This window comes from Penicillium chrysogenum (assembly GCF_028827035.1).
Source record: "Penicillium chrysogenum strain IBT 35668 chromosome Unknown utg000005l_segment0_segment0, whole genome shotgun sequence".
In the NCBI taxonomy this organism is placed as follows: Eukaryota; Fungi; Ascomycota; class Eurotiomycetes; order Eurotiales; family Aspergillaceae; genus Penicillium; species Penicillium chrysogenum.
Window position 1 is genome coordinate 8,064,363 of NW_026622753.1, and position 18,423 is coordinate 8,082,785.

The window sequence follows — 18,423 nt, forward strand, 5'->3', positions numbered from 1 at the left end:
GGAAAATTGTTGCCTCGGGATTACCTTATCCCGTCCCACGTGACTTTATATACAAGTCGCCCAAGCCAGATCGTCGGGTTCGACTCATTTGAGACTTGAAACGTAGATATCATCTTAAGGTCTTGGTCTTGGCTTCTTGGTTTCCTGCTCTAATCTCTTAATTTAGATCTTGCAGGCGTACCTCAATTATCTATGTGAATCGTACAAGAAGCAACTGCCTGACAACACGACATGACGCCCTCGCAGGACTGTATGCTTGTCACGGGAAACCGTCCCTTCCTTTAGAAGCAGAAATTTGCATTTTTTGCACGGAGACTAGAGGACCCTCGCTTTGCAACAGTGGATGGTAAGCTGGAACAGCATAAAAGATGGCTAGACACATGTGCGAAGGGATCAGAATATAGAGTCCATTACCTGGTGTGGTGCACCAGATGGCAAGATAGCAAATCGTTCAAGATTGGGTATCTTTTGCATAGTAATGAGATACAAAAGGTGCACACAATTTAACATACATGCATGTATATACTTACACATTAATTTCAGCAATGTGTAAATAGCTAATATCAGCCGGAAATACACGTTCCTATACTGTCATTATATACGTGACTTTCTATATAGTAAATAGCAGTAGGATGCTAGGCCTACCTACATGTAGGTACGAGACAAACAGCGTCTTTCACGAAGCCACCCTTGGAACATCTGGGAACAACTACCACGTGGGAGACGCTATAGAATAACAGCTCTAGCATCTGATGCATGATGAGCCAGATACTTTGCTGCTTTTTACAAAGTACACTCTTTTTACCCTTTGCCCTGCGCCCGAAGCTTTTTGGTACATTTATTGATAGGGAACGTCGGAGTTTTACAACGTTGGAATCTGTATAGGTTAGGGCAAGCCTAATGGATTCAAGCTTGAACTATTTTATTTTAAACTGCAGTTCCAACCAAAAACGTACCCTAGTTCACTCCCTTTGAAAGCCATATGATTTTACCCTCGAAGCCGGGCATTTTTCTCCATTCACTTTCATCGACGCGCCTTCCTGTATGGAGCTCAGTGACGATCTGTATGATGCCCTTTTGGTGTAGATCTTCTGCAAAATCTGTGGCATCCAAAATTCTCGTTATAGGTGTCTTTTGACATCTTTGGGGGTTGCGAATTCCACTCTTTTCGCCTCTTCCCTTACCCATCCCAAGCCTTGTCACCCGTCCAACATAATCCCCGTTTTTCGGTACAGGCTCAAGATCGCAAGCCTGGGAAACGAAAACGTCAATCACATAGGTCTCTTGCAGGCAGGATATCCCGCAGAAAACAACATAAGGTGTATGCCCTGGCCGATAAACCCGGAGTTCAGTTTCTGGTTTTAGCCCGTTCGTTTGTTTCTCTGCTGACATGGATACGGCCATCCCACCAGTTGAAATGGCTGCGCTCCGAAGATCCTCAGAAATGAAGAAATCCGGTGATTTCGGCGGGTCGTACAAGTACCGCATCGCCCGAGTGGGCTTTGCCATGTCCCCCAAGGTGGTATACCGATACTCCCGCGACTCATCGTATGCGAGAGTGGATGCGTTATCCACGAAAGGGCGAAGAGGGAAGTTGGACGAAAATCGGCGTCCGTGACCAGTGCGGAGGTAGATTTCTGCAATGCGATCCATGTTTGCATGATAACTGAGGAATATAGGATCGAAGGCAGTATAGGAGTTATCAGCCTATTAAGGGTCAGTACTATCTTCGCTGGGAAAATGAATCAACCAAGGATCCAACCATGGTAATTATCATGAACCTGTTCAAAAAGCCCATCAAAATATTGACGTGCACTTGTGGGATACAGGCTATCTGGTTGATTCTCGGAGAAATCAGGGATATTGCCCCATGGATAACCATGCCCTTGTTGGAGAGAGAATTCTTTCTGACTCAACGCATTCGCGATTTGTCGATGGTATAGGGCGAACATGCCGACTTTTTCACTCCACTTGGGGTTGCTTCGACCATCAACCAGCTCCTGGTAACGCTCCACATATGGAGACGTGCCCGACTTGTTAGTACCATTCAAGGAGAAAGCATATTTCAACGGATTCTTCCGTGTCTCACCACTGGAGTGAACGTAGAATTCATCCAAAAAGATCGATGGTATACCAGCGTCGGAAGAAGAGGGGTCACTTGATTCTGCAGCAAATCCATTCCAGTAGGGGATAGGGAAATCAATCAGTTCCTCCACGTATTTCAAGTATGCGCGGTGCCAAAACACAAAGGCTTCCTGGTAGTGGAGGCACCACTCGGCATCTGAGGAGTCTGTTAGTACCTGCACCTTTCTAGAAAACTTCAACTTTCAAGGAAGACATACGAAGCAGCCCGAGCTCCTGCCATGGGCTGTTTAATGATCGAACTTTCAGGATATCGTCCAACTTCTCCCGATAGACTTGAATCTCTTCTTCCGACAAGAGAAGAATATCTTTCCTAATCCTCAATTGCGTCTTCGAATCCTTCGCTTCCGGGATCACTTCCTGGTGTTTAAGAGAATCTTCGCCGGATCTCCGAAAGCCTTGGTTTGCCCATAGACGTATTATCTCCAAAGCTTCTTCCGGCCAGAAGTGATTTGGGTTCTTGGTAATTGGCATGGAGCGGGAGCGGAGGTGTTGGTAAATGGTCACAATATTGGATTTGACAGACTCCAGGGAAGAGAGGTCCAAGTGGAGATGCTTGGGAGCGGAAGGGCTATAGTCGTGCATTTGCGAAGTCCAATGTCGACCAACAGCCTCAGGGTCTGAATCGACTATCCAGAACGGCCGACTGAATAGATAGGCAACATGGAGGTCCCATGTGGGATACAGAGGAATGTTGAACTTTGTAGATGCCATTGGCGTGATATCGCTGTAATATGGTCACTTCAATGGTTCCACCCTGATATAGAAAAAGAGTCAACAGACTAGTCTCATCACGCAAATGAGATGCTTTTATAGTTACTCACTACACCATTCTCGTATTACTTATTTGTTATTTCCATTTGTGATCCAATTCCTTATCGGTAATAATATCATATTACTTAGAGAGACACGCAAGACCAGTGTCTCCTGCATGCATCCTATTTAGGATGTTTACTTGAGTTGAGTGCATAAGGGTGTTTCGTTGAATCACTCCATCCGTATCCCTGCCCAGTGGATGTACACGATAAGGTTGCCTCTAATCGCCCCACGTAATGCAACTTCCTATTTCGGAGGTCCAACGACATTCGGCTTCAAATATTCCCGGGAATTCCGGCTTGTCCGGCTTGTCCCTTGCAATTGCGTTGCTTAACTTATATTTCGGTTGATTTGGGTTTCTGGTCCACAGGTAATCATCTATAAGGGATTGATAGACCTTGCAGTACTCTTCCAATCCACTTCGGTTATTTCCATCCTCAAGCAAAAATGTGTCAAGACGAGACCGCTCTTAATGGCTGGACCAGCGTACCAGCTAACGCTGGCGCTATCTTCAATGAACAACGTTTGATCAATGAACCTGAACCACTTTCGCTTGATCAGATCCCGTTTCCATATGATGATTCTGCAGTCGGGAAGACACTAGACTACGTGAAACGGGTCCTTCATCACGAGACCCTTAGCCATTCAATGAGAGTTTACTACTATGGTGTGTACTATAATGGAAACTGAGATATACCAAGGCACTATACTCATCCTATCCAGGCATGGCAATCACCAAGCTGCATTTTCCGGACATCTTCGCCAAACTTAGCCCCAGCACTTGGGCCTTGACTACCTTGCTGCACGATTTGGGCACTGCTGAAGAGAACCTGACTGCGACTCAGATGTCTTTCGATATATATGGTGGTATCAAGGCGCTGCAAGTTTCGAAGGACTTTGGTGCAACTTCCGATCAAGCCGAAGCCGTCGCCGAAGCGATCATCCGCCACGAGGATATGGGAGTTGACGGCACCATCACCTACATTGGTCAGTTGATCCAGTTAGCTACGACCTATGACAATACCAGCGTTCATCCACATGTGAGGAATTTTGAGAACATGGTTCATCCGGCAACTCGGGAAGAAGTTGTCAAGGCCCATCCCCGCCTGCTCTGGAGTGAATTCTTCGCCCGTACTATTCGGAAGGAGGAATCCATTAAGCCTTGGTGCCACTCAACTCATCTTGTCAATTTTGCGGAGGAGATTGAGGGCAATACTTTGATGAAGAAATGGGAATAAGAAGATCATTGTAGAGTTAGATCGCATGTCAAGATATTCTGTTGGCCTTCCTGTCTTGTAGCAACAACCTGCTCGTATTGGGGACCAGATTATTTGCTAGGCTATATATACATCACCCAACTGTCTTCTGATACAAAACCGTTGATTAGGATATAACCAGTGGTAATGATCGAGCAAGTATAGATTAACAAGTGGGTCTGATTCCATGGACCCACTCCTTAAAACTTCCCTTCCTGGAATACTGTTGGCAGTACGGATTATATATATACATAATATCTAGGTAACTATATAGATAATATATGGATATGCACACACCTGGGCACCTGGGCAGTGTACTGGCATGACGTAATCTTACGAGTTACCTTGGGTACCTAGGTAGGCAGACGGATACATATGTATACATATATAGCAACACTCCACCAATTTCCTTCTTTCCCCTATCATTTGCTTTCCTTGATCCTCTCCCCGTCGAGATCTATATTGACATAATGCGCAACACCCGGCCGTCCCCCACAGCCCGCAAGTTCATTCGCGACAATACCTCAGCAGACCCGCCAAGGCCGTCGTTGTTGCCCTCATCTGACAACTCTGCCGAGGATTCCTGGCCTCAAGACCCTATCCGAGACAAATATTGCTTCTTCTACGGGACATTGATGGATCCAGATGTATTATCCAGAGTCTTAGGATCGTCAAAGCCACTACCTATAATGCGCCCTGCTAGGATTATTGGTTACGAGATCAAACTTTGGGGCCCATACCCTGCTCTCGTCGATAATAAACCACTTCATCCAGTCGATGGAATAGTGTGTGGCCTCTTATCGCCGACGCAACTTGATCGACTTGCCGCCTACGAAACGGATAAATATCATCTTCGAGCTTGCTTGATTAACGTTCTGAATAATGACGGTAACACTGAAAAAACTATCGAGGGAGCCTCTTTCATGTGGAATGGTCGTCAGGATGAGCTTCGGGAGGGTACTTTTGACCTGAAGCAGTGGAGGAAGGACAGACAGCTACGCAAATTGGACTGAGAATTACAGAAGTGCCAGGTTGGTTATCCGATGCTTTACGCCAGTGCTGGGCCTATACACGAACAGGATGTTTAGTTAAGAATTCGAAATTTGCTTTAAGCCGTTTTGCTTCAGAAAATGTTGCCTTGAGACCTCGTGCTTGGACTTGGACGTTTCCAGAAACTGGTACCCCAATAGCACACCCTCCGGACCGTTGATGGCCTCTCCTGGAACAAATTCAACCATTTCCACATCCATATGACCGATTTAAAGCCTTGGCCCTTAGATATCGCCGCACTACCAGAGCTATCCCAGAAAGGCGCATGTCAGACCGGACTATCCTACGCGCCTCAAGATATTGAAGATATCCAGATCTACGGAATCTATCGTGGTATTGAAGTTATCATCGAGATGGACATTCCTCGCCACACAACATCCATTGCGTTCGCATATCCAGAGCTCATCACCGCATTCCGTCAACAGTCATGCATGATTATTGCTCGGAATCCCTTGCGGACAACTCAAGCTTAACTCTACGCCAGTATACAATTTTGTCACCAAACTGTTCGATGATGTGCTGCCCAGACTCTCCCCATATTCGGCATATTCCCATACCGGCGGAGACGAGATTGAAAATAGCGATTACCTTCTGGATGACACCGTCAATTCTAAGGACATCGCAGTCATCGCCCCTTTGCTTGAAAAGTTCATCGACCACAGTCATGACTTCGTCAGGAAAGCAGGCCTTGTACCAATTGTTTGGCAGGGGTTGCTTCTCACATGGAATATCACCCTTGGGAAAGATCAAAAATCAAGAGTTGGTCCGCAGGTAGGGCTTTCCTCCACGGGACCACTTACGCTGACTGAGCTACTCACGTGACCATATCACGCTCAGGGGCTCTGGTAAAAGCGGCATGAGCCGAGGACGAAATGGGAAAGAGGAAGCCTGGAAGTTGCAGAAAACCGCTAGCTACTCCGTACACAATGCTCTGGATTCCAGTGATCTTCGAGGGCTGGCCCGGAGATCTGTGATCTACTGGATAGTACGTGCAGAATATGCATGTAAACTCAGTTCTCACCTTACCAAATATCGATATTAGCCCATTAGCACACTAGTAATTCCCTCCCTCGATCTGTTTAGCTGCCTGGTTTAGCAAATCATTAGACAAAAAGAAGAGTATCACAAACATTTGGAACACACACAGTTGTTTCAGGTCAGCAGTAGTGGTGTGAACATGTAACATGTAAACAATAGTTAACCAGTCACGCTGGGGCTAGATTGCCTCCTGAGCCACCGCTTCTTTGAACTCCCCGCCCTCGTCCTCAACTTTCTCCCTCCCAACCTTCTTCCCCCTCCCCCTTTTACCTTGAAAAGTCCCTTGGGAGTTCGAGTCAAGATGGATCCCAACAATAACAATCGCAACAACATGAATTACGGCTATGACCGTAACTACAACGCCAATAACCGCGCCTATCCCACTACCCCCTCCGCCTTCCCCCAGCCCATCTACCAGACTCAGGGGGCCCAGGACTACGTCGACCCCTCCAATCCAGCTTACGCCCCGGGTTATTTTATGCCCAACCATTACCCGCCCCAACAGGTACAGCCGCAGTATGTCCAACAGCAGCAACAGCAGCAGTACGCGCAACAGCAAGCGTTGCAATCGCCCCAGCCCGCCTACCAAGCACGCCCCGGCTACCCTGACGGCACCAACGGTTTGATCCAGCAATTTTCCAACCAGGACCTCAACGCGAACCGTGCAGGGTTTTTCAATAATCGCGCTGCTTCACCAGCCCAGCGGCCTCGTACCGCCGGTGGCTCCCCCGCTCAAACACAGGCCCAAGCATCACACTTGATCCCCCCCCCGTGCCCCGCAGCCCTCGTCCAATCCCCGAGAACGAAGAGTTGCAACGCTTCCCGGATCGGTACTCCGAGAATGTGCACAAGCGAGGCAAGGCAGCAAAGGAGCTGGTGACTGTGTTCTTCCACGAGAATATCGAACGGGCCCGTGACCGTAACATGCGGTAAGTATCCATGCCCCAAATGGAAGCCCTGGAATCTTGTTCTGGACTTGTGGCTTACGCCTATTATGTTCGCCCCTACAGATCGGCGGAACTTGACAAGACAATCCGTGAGCCCAGTATTCCCGTCGAAAAGAAGCGCCAGGATGCCGACGGGATTGCCAAGAGAGAGTCCGACTTCCTTCGGTTCCTGCGCACAAAGGAGACACCGGCGAATTTCCAGACCATCAAGATTATCGGAAAGGGTGCTTTCGGTGAGGTCAAGCTCGTGCAGCGCAAGACTGACGGCAAGATTTACGCCCTCAAGTCGTTGATCAAGACCGAAATGTTCAAGAAGGATCAATTAGCTCACGTCCGTGCCGAGCGTGATATTCTGGCGGATTCGAAGGATAATCCTTGGCTTGTGAAGCTTCACGCATCGTTCCAGGATGCTGCGTACCTTTACCTGCTGATGGAGTTTTTGCCCGGTGGTGATTTGATGACCATGTTGATCAAGTACGAGATCTTCTCTGAAGACATCACACGGTTTTATATGGCTGAGGTCGTGATGGCCATTGAGGCCGTACACAAGCTTGGTTTCCTTCATCGGTAAGTGGTATTTGGTTTTTTATTGCGAGGACATTGGCCTGTGCATTTTTCCTCTCCCTCTCTCTCTAATGAGGAGTAAGGTGCATATGCCAGCGTAAAAGACATCCCATACTAATGAATCTTTCTTTGGCAGTGATATAAAACCTGACAACATCTTGCTTGACCGCGGTGGACACGTCAAGCTCACTGACTTCGGTCTGTCAACCGGAGGCAAGAAAACCCATGACAACGCTTACTACCAGAACCTTCTCAAGAACTCTACTTCCAAGGATCGGAACCGCAATTCTGGATACTTCAATGATGCCATTAATCTGACAGTATCCAACCGTGGTCAAATCAACACCTGGCGAAAGTCCCGTCGTGCCATGGCCTATTCGACTGTTGGTACTCCTGATTATATTGCTCCTGAGATTTTCAACGGCCAAGGCTACACTTATCTCTGCGATTGGTGGTCTGTCGGTGCTATCATGTTCGAATGTCTCGTGGGTTGGCCTCCGTTCTGTGCTGAAGACACGAATGATACCTACCGGAAAATCGTCAACTGGAGAGAGTGCTTGTACTTCCCTGATGAACTGGTCCTTTCGCGTGACTCTGAGGCGCTGATCCGAAGGTAAGTTCTTATGTGTCTATGCAAAACCTAAAAGGATCACCCATTAACTGAATTGTCTAGTTTCTTGTGTGACCCGGATCACCGTATTGGCAGCGAAGGTGGTCAGCACGGAGGCGCGACACAGATCAAAAACCACCCCTTCTTCAGGGGTGTCGTTTGGGACCAACTTCGCGGCATCCGTGCTCCCTTCGAGCCGCGCCTCAGCTCGAACATCGATGTGTCGTACTTCCCCATTGATGAGATTCCCCAGGAGGATACCAGCGCGATCCACCGCGCCCAGGCCCGTGCCATGCCGGACTCGCAGGAAGCCGAGATGAGTTTGCCATTCATCGGCTACACCTATAAGGCCTTCAATGCCTTCCAAACCAGTTAGGTTTGTTGTGTCCCGAGACTGATCGGTTCTTGGGGGTAATGGAAGCAAGCAGGGCTTGCATCCTTTGTCCCTCAATGGTTTTTTCTTTTGTCGGTCAGAAAAAGACTCGGTTTTGTTTTCACCTCGTTACACATTATCATTGAGCATATCAGCGCGATGTTATTTTCAAATCATGACCCATCTTCGGTTTCACTTGTCGATACATATGTATCTAACGCCTTGCATCCTTCATAAGACGATACACACACTATTTGTCTCTTCGGGGAGACCCAGCTGATTTTAGGATAGTCAGGATATTACCTTTAAAAAATTTAAAATGCACTTGTCTTTTCTGACTGTATCCGCCCTTTTCACAATACACGATCTTCATACGCTCGGCGACGACTTCTTATCCGCGACTCTTTCTCCGGATTCACAGCCGAATGCGCTTTGAGACCGTAAAACAACGAGTGCAATGCATGTTAGTGCCTCGGCCGCAAGTAATGATTTGACTAGTTGTCCACCTCCAGGGCCGGGCAATGCTATGACTGAGTAATAACAGGTCTATACCTAGGTAAGAAACATTCAAAGTACTGTGGTTGGCATGTTGAAAGCGAGTCGCTGGAGAATCAGATAAAAACTAAATAGCAATGACCCCGAAACGCCTATCCTGATCCCGCCATTTTTTGATGCATGTCTGGAAGAAAAGCAGAGCAAGACAGATAAATGAGCAATAGGGGCATCACATTAGAAAACTTAAGGGGAATCACAACAAAAATCTCAGGCCTGCATGGGCGCTAGACCAGGCACACCACTGAAGATTTCCTCCCGCTCAGTCTTGAACATAACCTGAATCCAGAACTCCTTGCTATCCTCATCGAACCAAGTCCAGTAGCGTTCATCCCGGCGATCAATTTCCCTAGCCTGCAGCTTAAACGCACAAGTCTGGTAAGGCTCCGCAGCAACAACCAAGTACTGGTACTTATTATCGGGCGTCTCAACCTGCTGCTCGAAAGCTGACATGAAGCGCACACGGGGCGTAACACCAGGCGTGATCTCCTGGAACTGCAGCTGGAACAGCAAGCCCTGCTGGCGTGTCAGAGGGTCCAAAATCTTGGTGATTTTGTATCCGGGCCGGCCAATCTTGATCAGCTGCTTCTTGACCTGCACTCCTGCAACGCCGGGCATAGTTCCATCCTGGGCCTTGCCTTCGCGCGCCTCTCGCGCCGCTCGCCGGGCGAGGTTCGTTTGGTGCTTGCGTCCCTGTGTGTGGGCGAGGTACGAGCCGTCGTTCTGGTGTACTGTCAGGCATAGTCGGCACTCGAATGTGCCCAGGTGGTTCTTGAAGATGTAGGGGTCTTTTTCGATGTCGATTGTTTCCATGGCGAGCTTGCGCAGCCGCTCGCGTCGGTCGGCATTGGTGGCGGATTTGGAGGCGACACCGCCGCCGCCGAATTTGGAGCCTGCCCGGTTCTGGGGAATGTGTTAGCTTCGTCTGCTTCTAGATGAAGAGTATGGCAATGCACCAGGTCAGGGCGTACGTACCTGGTAATCCATCTTGTCGGCGCTGTAACTTGGAAGAAAGTTGGTGGAGTTTACGATAAGGTGTTTTGCGAAGGCGGTATCTGCAGGCATAGACCGCCTTCCTATCGTAATTAATATAGAACCATCAACTACCGCAATTAGTACTATGGCTGTGGCCTTGGTGCTTAGTCCATATCTAGATCTTCATGCGTTATGACAGAATTATCTATTTATAATTCCAAGGTTCTTCAGTCATTAAAGTACCGTCTTAGCCTTTGTTTCCCAATCTAAAGAACTCATAATTGGGACCTCCAAAGTATTTGGCTATAGCATCAGAATCGACCGCCTTCCTAGTAGAGATACTGCTTTACTTTGTATACAAAGATACGTCTCTTCATCAGCTTGTTTTTGTAAGAAAACCTCCCAAAAATGATTCCTAGCTGTATTGAGCCTTCACATATTATATATGCGGTGTTCTGTCTAGTATTACAAGGAATGTGCCTGGTCTTCAGCCATCAAGCTCAGGTCTGTCCAGGTGAAATCCCGTTGATTATATAAGCTTGCTGTTTGGGCGATATCATGGATCACAGTACAAAGTAGCTCTCACCAAAACACTTGAACAATTGACCTATTAGGTCTGGCTTGAGCTATGAGTGTCCCAACTGTAGGCCAACGACGGTCGTTTGATGGTCACTTATGTACTATTCGTTATGTGGGCACTGTCCAAGGGACCAGCGGTGATTGGTTAGGAGTCGAATGGGACGATGGAAGTCGAGGCAAGCACTCTGGGGAGCATAAAGGCGTCAGATACTTCTCCTGTAAGAATATCTCACTTATAGACCAGGATTATTGCTAACCAGGCTTCAGGCAAAAGCAAACATCCCACGGCGGGGTCTTTTGTTCGCCCCTCCAGGCCTTCAGACCAGCCTTTAAGCTTCCTAGAAGCCCTACGGGAGAAGTATGCTTCTGAATCCGAGAACAACCTTACCGGAAATACCTTGGACCGTGGAGCAACAGTTCAAGGCAAGGCAATTCAAATCAGCGGCAAGGTTGTTGAAGAAGTTGGCTTTGACAAAATCCGGAAACAGCTCGCCGAGCTCCAAGAGTTACGCATTGTCTTGCTTGATGGTCTACGGGTTGTCGGGGTCCTTGCGTCCTACGACCAGGATCAAGTCTCACATAGTGAGGCAGCACAGAAGATTGGTGAGACTTGTCCCAAGATCACGGAACTTGATCTCAGTCGAAGCTTGTTGAGTCGATGGCGGGATGTTTGGGATATTTGCAATCAGCTTAAGCACTTGAAACGGCTGAAGTTGAAGTAAGTACCAAACTTGGTCATCTCATCAATAGTAGAGCTGACTGGAGAACAGCGGAAACCGGTTTCAAGCGTTGGAGGATGGCCTGGCCTTCAATGGGATCACTGAGCTACATTTAGAGGAAACCCTGCTTAGCTGGGATGAAGTATGCGCTCCACCCATCACAGATAATCTTGAGCAAAGCTAACTTCGGACATAGATTGCTGCCATTGCATGTCGATTCCCTGACTTGACATCTCTCACAGCATCTGCGAACCAGCTCTCTGAGATAACCTGTCCACTTCCTAGCACTATCACAACATTAACCCTCGAGCACAATGAGATGACCTCAATATCAGCTCTTCGGCATCTCGCCGCACTTCCAAGTTTGGAGCACCTCTCCGTTCGTGGGAACAGCATCAGCACCGCGAACCAAAACACCACAGACACAACTCCAGACTTCCAATTCCCGCCAACTCTCCGCTCCCTCGATCTATCCCGCAACAACATCAACTCCTGGACCATTCTAAATACAATCCCTACGGTCTTCCCAGGTTTAACCACCCTCCGAATCACCGCAAACCCCCTCTTCGACCAACCACCCCTCCCACCATCTGTCACAGAAGCCTCCAAACCAATGACCGTCGATGAAGCCTTTATGCTAACCCTATCTCGCTTCCCACCCTCCCTCACGACTCTGAACTACAGCGCCATCTCACCACAAGACCGCTCCAACGCAGAGATGTACTACCTATCCCTCATCGGCAAAGAACTCTCCGCCACGACCGTGGAAGAAGAACCCGCCATTCTCGACACGCACCCGCGGTATAGCGAGCTGTGCGAGCTATACGTCGAGCCGACTATCACAAGAGCAGTTGTATCGGGTTCCTCAGATGCGAGAGTCATCCATCCGCGGTCCGTAGCAGCGCGACTCGTCAAGATGGCGTTCCGTCTGCCACTCGGAAACGACAAATCCAATATCCAAGTCAAGGAGATCCCTGGCTCGTTTGATACTTACCAGGTCAAGGCACTGGTGTCGCGGCTCTTCGGACTACCGGCGTTTGGGTTCCGGCTAGTTTGGGAGACGGATGAGTGGGATCCGGTGGAGAAAGAAGTTGGCGAGGAGGTCGTTGAATGGGATGAGGATAGCGAGGATGAGACTCGACCTGATATTCATTCTGGGCTTGAGGCAATGGCCGATGGTCTCGATAAGAGCCGATTTTTGCGTAGGGAGGTGGAGCTGGTTGATTCAACGAGGGATGTTGGGTTCTTGTTTCAGGGTGAAGTTGGAGAGGTTAGGATTCGGGTTGAGATACTTGATTATGCCTCTACGAGGTAGTCTTCTGGGATGATAGCCATTCTACGCTTCGACATTTGGTCAAGATCTGCAGTATGTGTGAATGTTAACAGAGTTGATCTATGAATTTGCCCAATTGTAAACACAGTAAGCAGAGAATTAAATATATTCAAGCAGGTCCTCTGGGGTGTCGTCGACATCACGGCCGTAGCGATCGTGGGGTTGGATGTGGCAGACCCGACAGTGCCCATATGTATCGGCCCAGGAGGTAAACTCACGCCCGTCGAGCTCTAGGAGTTCGCTTTCGTGATGGAACGGATGATGTAAGGCGACCTTTATGCGAACATCAAGTGTCTGGGATTCAGCAACGAGGGTAGATTCAGCCGTTTAGACTTCGTCTGGTAGGTCTCTGGTGGGTACCTTCTCTGTCGATGGGACCACGCCTCGGGATCGGAGTTCAAGGACATAGGCTGGGCCGCTACATTTTGTTGTAGATACTCGTCCCGGGCCAGCGGCTGATTGTCTAGTACCGTCGACAATCCAGTAACATCTGCCCTAGAGCCAGATGTTCTTCTCGGCATCGCTCTAAAAAGCGTCTGTTCTATAGATATGGTAGTCGGCTACCCATGGGACCTTTATCTCGTCCACCACGATTGAATCAACACATTCAGTCATGATGATACAGTCGGCGCACATTTCGCGTCACCAAACATGAAGCGGGGCGCCTTATGTTGAGCGGATAGTCGCAGAATGCGCTGATCTTGCCCGATGTACAAAGATTTTGCGGTCTGTGGCTCTCGACAGCCTGCGACATGCCAAGGGAAGGGAAGTAGATCGCGTTCGTCGGTGGGCGACGTGGCTAAGAATCTGGCCAACTCTCTTTTGGAAGCATCCTTGTACGCCGTGCTCGTCACCAACATGTACCGGTTTCGAAGCCGCTTTACATACCAAGCTAACCGACAACGATGGCGCAACAGTTCAGGATTCACGGCTGCTGCATTGGCAGGGTTGTCGAAGTGCTGTGTTGGCCCAAGGCCCGGCTGGACAACTAGGTTTGCCATACTAGCGTTTGGACTTAGGTAGGTATGGTAAAAGAGTATGGTAGATGTGTGGATAAGAGAAAGTAAATGGAAAATGCAAACAGATAGTGTAACTGTCTCCGTTGTGCAGGCATTTTTCGAGCGGAGGAGCTTTCAGATGCGCTTCGAGCCGTGTGGGTGACTGGAGATCTGCAAAGCAACGAATGAAGATACTTATCATCGAGATCCCCGTGTGAGAGAGCCGGCGTTCTCGTCAATCTGCTCCAACGTCTGTGTCGTCAGGCCTTTACGCTGGAGCCAGAGTAACATGGAAGTCTTGACAGTCTCCAATGTCAGCTTTTCCCGGCCGAGCCTGGCCATGGCCATAATGATGCCCGCTCTTCGGCTAACCGATGGATGCGAGCGATCGATCCAGTAAGGCTTCTGTGTGGTTCGGTAGATGCGCAAAGACACATCCATCAGTCATTCTGGATGTAGCGTGGCCATTCCATTTAGCTTGGAAGGCAGTATAGCCATGCCAGAAAAAATGTTTCATAGAAACCTTGAAGGGGAAAACATATATAATCTCCAATATATATTTATATATACAAAGAGGAAGAGAGGAAGAGAGGAAGAGAGGAAAGAGGAAAAGAGGGAAAGAGGTGAGAGGAGATGGGGATGTTGACAGAATCCAAGTTCTAACTGTTTAGGAAGGTACTCTACCTAGGTATAAATAGGAAGGTGCGATGGCTACGCACATGTCCAACCTTGGAAGTGAGACTAAGGCTATTGTAGGTAACGTATAAAACATCTAGAGTGAGCTGAATAAAAGGCCTAACTTTTCTAATATTGTCCGATCAGATTGTATATCAGGTGAAGTGATGTTTTACTTGTTAACCAGATCCTAGTAAGACGTAAAAGAACTACAAAAGGATTTCAACTGACAGACATTATCCGGTCTATATGTACACAAGACAGGTAGAATCATCATGATCCCACATGTTAGGGGGAAGAAAAGGCCAAAACGCCGTGGTGCTTTGCTCGCTCATTGGCCAATCCCCTAAGCCCCCAATAGAAAAAAAAAAGAAAGGAAAAGAGATGTAAACTGGCAGAGATTGAGATCGTATCATTCAGAGCAAAAGAAACATAACGCCTGACCATGATGCTTTTGTTTTGTCGACCGCAAAAGAACAAGATGAAAACCCCGTGAGGACGCAGGATCGAGAGGGTGTAATGGCCCTTGGTTAGGAACTCATTATGCAAGGAGTAATGAAAGAGTATGAGGGGCATTGCAGACGCTTGGAAGCGATCTTGGTCACAAGAGAGTGGATTACCCGCGAGCGACCCACCATGAGCGGACTGCCATACAGCAAACTCGCTTGTAGACCTGAGTTGTGCCCTTGCCCTCGGCTTCTTCTTCGAGGAACTTCTGTGCGACAAAAAGCCTGGTCCCCGCCTCTTTCTCGGTGGTGTAGCCGACCTTGGGCAGGCTGTTGGGGAAGTCAGCCCAGCGCTGTCCCAAGTGACGTGCGACAGAGATGGAATAGATAATGTCACGGTTCTCGTATGTGTCCAGCAACTGTCGACACCGACCCAGAGTGTCGTCGATCTGCTTGGCCGAGCTTGCTTCGTTGTCGTAGAGTGTGAGGAATTCTCCAACCTGGTCCCAGAAATCCAATTGGCGGTTCTGGAACTGATCTGGTGTGTTCGGGGGATTAGCGGCATCCATGACCAGCTCCCGCGACAAGGGGTTTGAGTCCAGGTGGTTCCAAGTAAGCAATGCCTCGATTACGTTTAATCGGGCGCAAGACACACAGAGATTCCAGTCTCGCCCCTGTTGTCCAGTTTCCCCATCCGGTACCTGACGACATAACGACATGCTTTTCCAAATGATCGAGGCCTCGAAACTCTCTAGACGAGCAAGAGTTTCACCGTCTTGAAGATCCCACTCATTGAACGCCATGATCAAGGCCGAATAATCTGCCATAAGCTGAGAATCGGCCATGAGGAATGAGAGAGCATTCTCTGAATACCAGCGAACCTCAAGAAGCTTGTCAATTGCAGGTGCGTAGGTGGCCAGGAAAACTGCCTGGATCTCTTCGAGACGGCCGGGTGGAAGAGTTCCGACGGGGTGGGGAGGAGGAGGGGCGATTCCTCTCAAAGAGAAGAGGTCATTGATATAGAGGTTTTTGGCTTTGGAGAGTGATTGTTAGCTACCCATGCGAAATACTGCAATGCGGAGATTCAGAAAACCAATAATATGAACTCACCTTTGTATGAAGGGTCGGAGCCCTGTTGACGTTGTACACCGGCGTTCTGCATTTCTGTATGACTGGATGGATGGGCCGTAGCCAAAGAAGAATCAATGGAAGCTGCGTGATCGTGTTGGTCGGCAGACGCAGTGGGCGATTCGGAGTGAAGGGAAGGTGCGAATGGCTGAGACGACGCGGGCATGTACCCGGGAGGCGCAGAAGGGTATGAAGGATATGAAGGAGTTGATGAAGTAGAAGGGCCCTGGGGATTGACAACCAGCGAAGGTGGTGGGTTAGGGGCTGGTTGGATAGCCGATGGTGTAGATGCTTGAGTCCGAAACACAGGATCGTAACCTAAACATTCACGTTTGCTTTTCACGCAATTTCTGCAGACCGGGTGTGCTTCGTCACACTAAAAGAGAGTTAGAAGTTGAAAATATCCCAAATATTCCAAAATAAAAAACCGAATGGAAAAAAAAAAAGTTGGAGATTGAGAGGGAGGTGGATTTAAGCGGACAAAATAAATGGCGGGGTCTGGCGGGCACAAGCGAGACTCCGCCCCGCGAAAACTACTTTGCGCTTACCTTGATTCTTCGTTTGCGACAAGTCAAACAACCGGTTTTTGTGCGTCGCTTGACTTCTTTCTTGTGTCTATTGCCTGACAACATCTTGTTCGGGTCACCCGGGAGCTGATATCGCATTTGCGCATTCCCCATGTTGGAAGGATATCCAGCCATGTATTGCCCCATAGAAGCCATTGGAGGCATATTGTTTGGGAGCGGCGATCCAATCGGTGCCTGTGGCACCTGTCCTTGGGAACCGGAATTGTGATACATGTCGTTTTGCTGATAGTGTTGCGGCTGTGCCTGAAACTGGTGGGTATGCGCTTGCGGTGACTGCTGGCTTCCTGGTTGTTGTGATTGAGCAGGACTATGCGAATATTGGTACGAACCATTGGTCGCATGATAATCAGATGCACCATTCACATCCCCATTGTCATGCCCACCCGTAGAGTCTGCCATGCCGGCGTTCGAATTGTGATGATCCAAATGACTATTGTCGCCAAAATCATGGCCATCCATTGTTGGGATATCATCGGTTCCAATCGCTGGCAAGGAGTGGTCGAGAGAGGGGAGGCTTGTATCAATGGCAGGCAGTGACATATCGTGGGGCGCAGATGAACCTATTGAAGGCAACGCATCAAAGGAGTGCAATTCTGAATCATCAAATCCATTTGACGTGTCCATGGCTGGAAGAGATGGATCAATCGCTGGAAGTGATGATTCAACAGACGGTAAAGTCACATCTGGACCTCGTGCTGGCTGGGTGACTTCTCCTGGCTGATACGTGTTCGCATCGTGTGAAGGGCCCGCGGTGGACGAATTTGGTTCTGTTGGCACTTCTGGTGTGGCTGGTACATCTGATGTTCGTGGCACTTCTGGTATTGGTTGCACCTCTGATGCTGTTCGTTCGACCGGCGCTTCTGACGGTGCTGGTTCGGCTGGTTCGGCTGGTTGTGCCGGCGGCGCTACCGGTTCTTGGCTTGTTTCCATTGGGGGTTGGTTTGTTCCCACTGGGGGCGGCTCATTCTGGGCTAAAGGTTGTGCTGTCTCAACAGCTGGCGCATTCGGTTCGGTCGCAGGATTGGTGGATTCGCCAGGCGGGGCGCTCGAGTCCGTCGGCTCCGCCATATTGGAATTCGCAGTCCCAATGAAAGTATGGATCGGATGGGAAAACCGGTAGGTATTTTGCAAGTAGGCTTCGAAGACAAGGTCTTGAGTGAAGGTCGAGTATTCGAGTATTTGAGTAGGCAAGGTCAAAGGTCGTCTGGTTTGCGGCGGAGCGAAGAAATCACACCAGGTCGAACGGATGGGGAGTTAGAAATCATTTATTCCCTATGGTCTGCGGGGTCCAGCATTCGTTAGCCAAAATATTCGACCAGCAATATCGTGAGTGTTCTGCAGCGGAGAGTGCTAGGGCGCGGTAAAGGCAGAACCCTCGGTGTCGATCATAAGTATCGCCAGGAACGAAGCGCCGTGCTAGCGCAGGCCCTCCGTTTTCCACGTCTTTAAATCCGATCGGCGAATAAACCATGCGTAGGACATAGTACTGAGCGCAAGGACCGTGCATTTGTACGGATTCCCGTATCGATGATATAGACACCTCGTGGCATGTCCAGATATCCTGGTCAATTGAGGTTTTGTAGGTCGCATTCGCAGTGGCCGACCAGCCTCGAATGCAACCTTCTGTTCACAATG

General features: G+C 48.9%; 11 protein-coding genes across 11 annotated transcripts; 5 read left to right on the forward strand and 6 right to left on the reverse strand.

Annotated features, from left to right (window-relative positions):
- Positions 1 to 957: 957 nt before the first annotated feature.
- N7489_011425 (uncharacterized protein) lies at positions 958 to 2,856 on the reverse strand (the record flags this gene model as incomplete). Its single annotated transcript, XM_056717174.1, has 3 exons — positions 958 to 1,707; positions 1,782 to 2,281; positions 2,343 to 2,856. The coding sequence occupies 3 exons, from the start codon at positions 2,854 to 2,856 to the stop codon at positions 958 to 960; spliced, it is 1,764 nt and encodes a 587-aa protein (XP_056564796.1).
- A 549-nt stretch (positions 2,857 to 3,405) lies between these two features.
- Positions 3,406 to 4,196, forward strand: N7489_011426 (uncharacterized protein; the record flags this gene model as incomplete). The annotated part of the gene is made up of 2 exons (XM_056717175.1): positions 3,406 to 3,625; positions 3,682 to 4,196. 2 exons carry the CDS (start codon positions 3,406 to 3,408, stop codon positions 4,194 to 4,196), a joined length of 735 nt encoding a protein of 244 aa, XP_056564797.1.
- A 488-nt stretch (positions 4,197 to 4,684) lies between these two features.
- Positions 4,685 to 5,227, forward strand: N7489_011427 (gamma-glutamylcyclotransferase family protein; the record flags this gene model as incomplete). The annotated part of the gene is made up of 1 exon (XM_056717176.1): positions 4,685 to 5,227. One exon carries the CDS (start codon positions 4,685 to 4,687, stop codon positions 5,225 to 5,227), a length of 543 nt encoding a protein of 180 aa, XP_056564798.1.
- Positions 5,228 to 5,464: 237 nt separating this feature from the next.
- Positions 5,465 to 5,737, forward strand: N7489_011428 (uncharacterized protein; the record flags this gene model as incomplete). Its single annotated transcript, XM_056717177.1, has 1 exon — positions 5,465 to 5,737. One exon carries the CDS (start codon positions 5,465 to 5,467, stop codon positions 5,735 to 5,737), a length of 273 nt encoding a protein of 90 aa, XP_056564799.1.
- Positions 5,738 to 6,078: 341 nt separating this feature from the next.
- On the reverse strand, positions 6,079 to 6,450 carry N7489_011429 (uncharacterized protein; the record flags this gene model as incomplete). The annotated part of the gene is made up of 2 exons (XM_056717178.1): positions 6,079 to 6,232; positions 6,410 to 6,450. 2 exons carry the CDS (start codon positions 6,448 to 6,450, stop codon positions 6,079 to 6,081), a joined length of 195 nt encoding a protein of 64 aa, XP_056564800.1.
- Positions 6,451 to 6,603: 153 nt separating this feature from the next.
- N7489_011430 (serine/threonine protein kinase CBK1) lies at positions 6,604 to 8,799 on the forward strand (the record flags this gene model as incomplete). The annotated part of the gene is made up of 5 exons (XM_056717179.1): positions 6,604 to 7,021; positions 7,045 to 7,231; positions 7,313 to 7,816; positions 7,950 to 8,426; positions 8,487 to 8,799. The coding sequence occupies 5 exons, from the start codon at positions 6,604 to 6,606 to the stop codon at positions 8,797 to 8,799; spliced, it is 1,899 nt and encodes a 632-aa protein (XP_056564801.1).
- Positions 8,800 to 9,558: 759 nt separating this feature from the next.
- Positions 9,559 to 10,335, reverse strand: N7489_011431 (spliceosome assembly protein PRP11; the record flags this gene model as incomplete). The annotated part of the gene is made up of 2 exons (XM_056717180.1): positions 9,559 to 10,251; positions 10,324 to 10,335. The coding sequence occupies 2 exons, from the start codon at positions 10,333 to 10,335 to the stop codon at positions 9,559 to 9,561; spliced, it is 705 nt and encodes a 234-aa protein (XP_056564802.1).
- Positions 10,336 to 10,951: 616 nt separating this feature from the next.
- On the forward strand, positions 10,952 to 12,936 carry N7489_011432 (uncharacterized protein; the record flags this gene model as incomplete). Its single annotated transcript, XM_056717181.1, has 4 exons — positions 10,952 to 11,120; positions 11,170 to 11,620; positions 11,673 to 11,763; positions 11,818 to 12,936. 4 exons carry the CDS (start codon positions 10,952 to 10,954, stop codon positions 12,934 to 12,936), a joined length of 1,830 nt encoding a protein of 609 aa, XP_056564803.1.
- A 629-nt stretch (positions 12,937 to 13,565) lies between these two features.
- N7489_011433 (uncharacterized protein) lies at positions 13,566 to 13,955 on the reverse strand (the record flags this gene model as incomplete). The annotated part of the gene is made up of 1 exon (XM_056717182.1): positions 13,566 to 13,955. The coding sequence occupies one exon, from the start codon at positions 13,953 to 13,955 to the stop codon at positions 13,566 to 13,568; it is 390 nt and encodes a 129-aa protein (XP_056564804.1).
- A 195-nt stretch (positions 13,956 to 14,150) lies between these two features.
- On the reverse strand, positions 14,151 to 14,393 carry N7489_011434 (uncharacterized protein; the record flags this gene model as incomplete). The annotated part of the gene is made up of 1 exon (XM_056717183.1): positions 14,151 to 14,393. The coding sequence occupies one exon, from the start codon at positions 14,391 to 14,393 to the stop codon at positions 14,151 to 14,153; it is 243 nt and encodes an 80-aa protein (XP_056564805.1).
- Positions 14,394 to 15,243: 850 nt separating this feature from the next.
- On the reverse strand, positions 15,244 to 17,856 carry N7489_011435 (putative C6 finger domain protein; the record flags this gene model as incomplete). Its single annotated transcript, XM_056717184.1, has 3 exons — positions 15,244 to 16,106; positions 16,184 to 16,577; positions 16,750 to 17,856. The coding sequence occupies 3 exons, from the start codon at positions 17,854 to 17,856 to the stop codon at positions 15,244 to 15,246; spliced, it is 2,364 nt and encodes a 787-aa protein (XP_056564806.1).
- Positions 17,857 to 18,423: the final 567 nt, after the last annotated feature.